This window comes from Orycteropus afer, unplaced genomic scaffold (genome assembly GCF_000298275.1).
Source record: "Orycteropus afer afer isolate SDZICR_OR568_19922 unplaced genomic scaffold, OryAfe1.0 scaffold00545, whole genome shotgun sequence".
NCBI classification, from domain to species: domain Eukaryota; kingdom Metazoa; phylum Chordata; class Mammalia; order Tubulidentata; family Orycteropodidae; genus Orycteropus; species Orycteropus afer.
Window position 1 is genome coordinate 482,592 of NW_006922132.1, and position 7,266 is coordinate 489,857.

The 7,266-nt window shown below is 42.5% G+C and overlaps 1 protein-coding gene across 1 annotated transcript in view; it reads right to left on the bottom strand.

Moving 5' to 3' along the window:
- The window catches only part of LOC103209983 (alpha-tectorin), a 246,120-nt gene that overhangs the window by 101,631 nt on the left and 137,223 nt on the right, over nucleotides 1–7,266 (bottom strand). Inside the window, exons 9-10 of the mRNA XM_042782976.1 lie at nucleotides 4,381–4,668; nucleotides 104–241 (exon numbers count right to left, since the gene is read on the bottom strand). Coding sequence (XP_042638910.1) covers nucleotides 104–241; nucleotides 4,381–4,668 — 426 coding nt within the window. The remainder of the gene's footprint in view (nucleotides 1–103; nucleotides 242–4,380; nucleotides 4,669–7,266) is intronic.

Sequence of the window (7,266 nt, forward strand, 5' to 3'; positions counted from 1 at the left end):
CTAGTTAAAAGCTACTGACATTTCCTACAGAATGCTGAGCAACCTCAGCTTAAAATGCAGTGATTTAAAAATAGGCAAGAAGGTGAAATGGAAAACCACCTACCTGTGCCATCACTCCACCAAGACCCGTCAGGGGATCCCCTCCACTCGCGGTTCCAGTGGTCCAGTTAATTTCATAGTAATTGAAGAGAGTGAATGTATAGGAGCCATCAGACACCAGGACAGCCTGGAAGGTGTTCACCTACAGAGTGGGAATGGGTGTTCTAATAACTCAGATTTCCCATGAGGTCCTCTTCTCAATGGTGGCTGCCCTCAGCCTGCTGCCTTCCAGCCCCCCAGCAGCTCAGAGCTGATGAGCCCGACCCTCAGATCTGCCTCCACTCCGAATCTGTTTTCGCCGCCAGTGGGAAAAGCAAGACCCGTGGGATTGTGCGTCTAAAAGAGACATTGTCTGAGTAAAACCTGGAGTCTGACTCAGCCCCTCTCCACTATTTCTGACTTCTACGAGAAGAAAATTCAGAGGCCCAGCTAAGCGTGTGATAATACGAGAGCACCTATAGATGGCAGCATGAGAATAAACTATAGGAAACAGCAAGGCAGGGAAAAGGAGGCAAGCACCTGTTCCCTTAGCTGGCCAGCTCTGTTCCTATAGAGGTTGGGGTTGAGAGAGAAGAGCAAGCAAATGCCAGTCGATGTGACTAAAGTCATGATAGGGACTGTGTTCTCTCTCTTCCTGGAAAACACAGCTAATGTTGATGAGATGTCTCCCCTTTTTAAAATGGAAGTTGGAAAGTGATTTTCTAAAAAGCACTTTGTGGGGAGAAATTGCTCCTCTAATTGAGCATTTAAGAATTACTTTACATCTGCAAAATTCTCAACGCTTTATTTGTACTTTTGCTCAACCTTGAGAAAGGCAATTTTGGGGCCAATTCCCATCTTATACCTAAGAAAATGGAGGACTAGGGAAATGGAGTTGCTGAAAATTTCAGTGACCCAGCAACAGCAAGTGGGACTCTAGCCAGAGCTTCCCGTCCATTGCTTAGTGAATTGCTGCCACACACACACACACACACACACACAAACTCACTGTCACCAAGTCGATTTCGAGTCATGGCAACCTCTCCTTGGGTTTCTGAGGTGATATCACTACAGAAGTAGATTGCCCAACCTTCCTTCTGATGAGTGGCTGGTGGGTTTGAACCACCAACCTCCTGGTTAGCAGTCAAATGCATTAAACACTACGCCACCAGAGCTCCTACCTTAATTTTAAACTGTTTTAGCAAAGGTGTTATATAAATTAAAAAAACCCTTGCAGGCAATTTTCAGAAACAAGCTGTAGCAAACCCCATCTTTCATTATTTCCCTTTGCTGCTCCCTACCCTTTGACATGTATTTTCAGGAAATTAAAATAAAAATAGAGTTAAAAGGAGAGGCTCCATTGACTTTTACCATTCAAACCCAGCACTTTCCCAGCTGCTGATACCATCCTGGTTAACATTCTATCAGATCCAGAGGAAGACCCAAATTCTTATCCTGTGTAATCAAACTGGGATAGAGGATCTTGGAAGCCCCAAATCTCCCCATCCTAGACAGTCCCAGGGAGGGACACAAGATGCAAGTAAAGAAAAGCCCTTTTTGTACAGGAGACTTTCTACTCAAGCTCTGTTCTTGCCACAGCTGATGGCATTTATGATAAAGTTGCCCAGGTATATGCCTTCATTCTTTGGCCCGTTCAACAATAGTGGAAAGTGGGACACAGAGATGAGTGTGCAACCAGCTCTGGATTACCATAAGGTCATTAGCAGGGTCAGGTCCAAGAGACAGGTGCAAAGTCAAGGTCACACAAGGACTAAAGCTGGACAGACCCTCCTTCAGATCAGGATTTCCCTTTAGGAAGTGAATTCTTTCCTGAAGTTAGAAACCTCTTTGTTCCAAGCAGGTCTTGGAGACCAACTCAGTTGTGATCCCAGAAGTCACCCCAAACCCAGATAGCTATCTTCATAACATTCCAGAGGCTGACTGGCATCAACACGCACACTTACTAGCTCTCCTGCTTATCCTCACTCTCTCCCACATAGCCCTACACATACAGATTTCTTCTACACTGGTTCTAAGACTCTTCTGTATCTGTGCTACAAAAACCATCTTTTCAATTCTTGAAAAACTCTGTTAAACTTCAGAGGAAGTCTAATGCAATTTGGAGGAGGCAACAGAGGAAAAAGTTCAAGATTCTGAATTAGGCAACTGGCTTGAACCACTGCTCTACCTCTTTTGAAGTTCGAATTCCTATTCTTGACACTTGAGCAAGTTACTTAACCTCTCTGGGCCTGTTTCCTCTTCTTTAAAATGGAGGTCATGCTTGTCTGGAAATTTTTGTGAGGGTTAAATGACATGCAAAAATAGCCTATCACAGTGCTGAGCATGTAGTAAGCCCTCAATATTTGTTTTCCTTCCTTGAAGGACATAGGTCTCCTTCCTCTTCCCTTTTCATTGAGCTTCCATGAGATTTTCTGTCTTTAATGCTATCTCAAGGAGCAGTGGTGTTTCAGTGGCAGAATTCTTGTCTGCCATGCAGGAGACCTGGTCATTCCCAGCCAATGCCCCTCATGGACACCTACCACCCCTCTGTCAGTGGAAGCTTGGGTGTTGCTATGATGCCAAACTGGTTTCAGCAGAGCTTCTAGACTAAGACCAACTCGAAAGAAAGGCCTGATGATCCAAACATCAGCCAAGGAAAACTCTATGTAACACAATGGGCCAAAACTGTTGTATATGGGGTTACAATGAGTTGGGGACCAACTTGACAGTAGCTAACAATAGCAAGGATCTCTCAAGCACAGTGTTTGCTTTGCCGGCTGATATGTGTTCCTACATGAAAGGAGAAACCTGGGATAATGGGAGATGGAAGAGGTGGGGCCAATTTACAAACTAGAGACTGATAGATACTTTGCAGCTCCCAAAGATTATATCACCTTGTTCTCCAAGGAGCTCAGAGCACTTAGATGTTGCCTCATTCATCCTCATAGAAAGAGTTCTCACCTAGCCCAGAAATTTACTCCAAAGTACAAACCAGAAAGTACCTAAATTATCTTGCCATTTTTATTGCCAATGGAAGTTTTTTGAAAAAATGGTGGTCAGCATTTGATAGGCATTTCTTCCCTTTTTTTTCATCCCAGACACTAAAATTTATCGATTGCTGGCATCCTGCATTCTAACGCTGTAAGGTATGAGGCTTAAAGGACATAAAACATCACCCAAGGAGTCGTTAGCAATCCATAACATGACAGAGGGAAATGTATGCTTCTTTAGAGGTTATTTCTAGCCAATGCATCCACTCTTTAAACCTGTGTCTTTCTGTTCTACAAAACCTCTTAGCAATAAAGTGCTGCTTGATGCTCTGGCCAGAAGGTGCTAAAACATGATGTGCTTACTGTGTTGCAGCCATGAATTGCAAGCCCAGCACTTTTCCACCTCTGCCTCTCACTCAGTAGTTTCTGTTCCATCCCTAAACAACTGACTCATTGCCAAAGAAGTGGGAAAACAGATGGAATTGGAAATAATCCTAAGAAAGTGGAGAGCACATTTTTGAGTGCCTCTGCTTACTGGAAATTATATAGGTGAAGATGTGTCTGCTAACTTCAAACACCTCCACTGCCAAAGTCATCCAAGCAAGCTGCAGGCTTTCCTGAAAATTGTGTACTGTTCCTTTGTGTGGAAAGTGGATTATCCCTACCATAATGCCAGTGATAATCTTTCTTATTTGACTTTTATTTGACTGCTCGTTTGGGATTTCAGAGCAGATGTTGAAATTTTATTCATGAAACGTTCTAACTGCCCACTCTAATTAACATCAAATGTGAACAATTTCAGCCTGGTCAAAAAAAAAAAAAAAAAAAAGTCATAACAATACAATGAGCCAGGTCATTTGTGCCCAAATGAAGTACCCTGATTTCCTCTTTCTACCAGGTTTTGGGATAAAATGGAAACTGGCAATGGAGAGAGGCATTTGTGCCCCTGTGAAGAAGAAAGGAACTTTGGGTCCTAGATGGGTCCCTAGTCATGAGGCCTTGAGAAGGTCTCACTACCTCAATCACTTTTCAGCCAAATAGGAATGCCATCTACTGCAAGAAAATTATTGAGTTCTTTTTAGACATTCATAATGATTTGTGATAGGGTGACACATCTGAAATTTATTGCTGACTAGATTGGTTAAGTATGATATTTCCCTGTTTCCCAGAAAGTGGGTGGCAAGGCTCATTAGTTTAACGCAAGGGAACTGACTCCCCTCTGCTCTAACAATTAGACTCTTTGACGGTAGTGAAGTTGGACAAGAATTAGATGTCAAAATATGAAGTGGGAAAAGGAAATAGGAATTATTACAGGTGTGGTGCTGCTGCCTCCATAAAATGTGACTTCCTCCCATGTCACAATGAAAACCCAAGTGGCAGAGAAGGTTGCCATGTCTTTGAAGTACTTCCTGATGTCCTTCGTGGCTCTTTTCAAGATGACAGGATCCATGGTCTCTCTGTAATAGATCTCGCCTCGAATTCCATTGTGTACATCTGCCCAGAATGGGGCAATGAAGGCCCTCCCATCCGTCAAAGGGAAGGATTCTGGTGTGAACTGGCTTACTAGCACATTGAAGGAAACAACTCCATTGTTATTGACCTGTAAAAAGAAAAGAGGGTTTGCACAGTGGATCTGGAACTGTGACAACTTCAGACTCACAAACTAAGACAGACATTTGCATAATCATATGAATGAAGACAACTTTCAGACTACTGAATTAGAACCTCCAAACACTAACTTCCATTGGTCAAACTAAGAGCTTCGTTTACTTCCAGACAAACTCATCAGTTTTCTTTCACTTTCAATTTGTCGTCAGCTTCATTTCTTATTAATAATCAGTCTGATTTTCATGTTCTCTATCTTATGTTTATTTGCACTTATCAAATGCTACTGGGTTGTATATGATAGTGTGAGTGTTTGTGTGTGCATGTGTGTGTGTGTATATATATATATATATATATGTATATATATATATTGGGGTGGGGTGTGTGGATCCATGTTGGGGCTGGGAAGGGAGTAAGGAAATAAGAGCCACAATGCAAAATCATCAGTAATAAAACAACATGGAAGCAAAAAGTGAAATAAAGAAATTGAGAAGCTCTATATCCAAGCCTGATCCCTATTATGTGACTATAGGGGAGTGTCAGAGAGAGAGAAATCAAATACTCCGTCATCAAACTCAAATAGCAGGATGAACCACATCCTGCTCCAGATGAGACATTTAAAAGATCTCTATTGATGTCACAACCACTTCTGTACTCAGAAATACAAGGTTAAGACCTACAGATACCCAATTTCATTATTGCTATTGTAGTTTGATGACTTCTTTGTACAATTGCTGCATAGAAATTGAGACATGAATCCTTTACATGGTATATGCAAATAGCAGTCTTATGGTGATTTTTTTTTTCATGATTGGTAAATCACTTGGTAAATTGATCAAATCACTAAACCTTACTGCAAATCACAAGCCAATATGTACCCTCAGTTTATGCAAAACCTGTAAACAATTGAGTTTCCACCTGCATCTTCAGCTACATATGTTGGTAGATAAGGCTGATTTGAGGGCGTTTGATGGGTCAACAGTAGAATTCTCATCTTCTTCACAGGTGACCTGGGTTTGGTTCCCAAACAATGCACCTCAGGTGCAGGCACCACCGTTTGTCAGTGGAGGCTTGTGTATTACAATGATGCTGAACAGCTTCAGCAGAGCTTCCAAATTAAGATGGACTTGGAAGAAAGGCCTGAGATATGCTTCCAAAAAGCAGCCTGTGGATGACCACGGTCCAATCTCCTTGTGCATGGAGTTGCTGTGAACTGAGGATGAGCTCAATGGTAGCTAATAACAACAAGGCTGATTTAGCCCTGTAACTGACATGGCTTCAAGAGAAGAACCTCTTGTAACAGGAATCCTTGCAATTCCTGGATGCAGGAAACCTGAGGATCATTTTCCTATATATTCCAAGTGTCTTTTATACTTGTGTTGTTGTTGTTATGTGCCATCGAATCAGACCCTACTCATAGCAACCCCTCTTTGGATTTCTGAAGCAGTATCACTAAAGAAGTAGATTGCCCAACCTTCCTTCCGAGGAGTGGCTGGTGGGTTTGATCCACCAGCCTTCTGGTTAGCAGTTAAGTGCCTTAGGCACTATGCTACCAGAGCTTATATTATCAACAATATGATGGATCTTAACAGTGGCACAGATCCCAAGGTTAGGTTATATATGACCGAGACTGAAGGTATGTCAATCTATTTTGGAAGAAAGAGTGTGGGGTTTGGAAAGGAAGCTGGAGACTGAACTACAAAAACAATAAAAGACTATTGTCATCAGGTAATAACTGACAACCCAGACTCTCAAAAAAGACTGCACTGCTGAAAGTGCCAGAAACTCAGGGACCACTTTATGCTCAAATAAGTCTGCCGAAAACTAAGGACCCTCTTTGTGCAAGGGCAAGAACTCTTCAGATTCCATGTCACACTGTGTGACGGAGGAGAGAAAGGAGCTTAAATAAATAAATTCATTCTAAAGGCCTAGGAGACAAAGGAGTTCTGGTGGTACTGTGGCAAAAGCCTTGGGCTGCTAACCAAAAGGTCAGTGGTTCAAACCCACCAACTACTCCACAGGAGAAAGTTGAGGCAGTCTAATTCCATAAAGATTTACAGCTTTGGAAACCCTGTAGGGCTGTTCTATTCTGTCCTATAGGATAGCTATGAATTGGAATCAACTCACTGTCTGGGGTTTGATTTGGTTTTGGCTTACGAGACAAAGGCTTCCAGACTAAATACCTGCACTCCCCTCTCATCTCCAAAATCTGGTTGATTCATTCTGAAACTTACAAACAGATACTACAAACATGGATTAGGGAGGGTCTGCTGTGAATAAAGTACAAACATTCCAGGATACCAGAGCCAAGTGTTTTCTAGGGAATAATGTTGTGGTTGTTAGGTGTCATCGAGTCGTTTCTGACTCATAGCAACCCTATGCACAGCAGAACGAAACACCACCTGATCCCACACCAGCTCCATGATCTTTGCTATACTTGATCCCATCATTGCAGTCACTGTGTCAATACATCTTATTGAAGGCCTTCCCCTCTTTCTTCGACCCTCCACCTTCCCAAGCATGACATCCTTCTCCAGGGAATGGTCCCTTCTGACAACATGACCAAAGTAGGTGAGACGAAGTCTGGCCATTC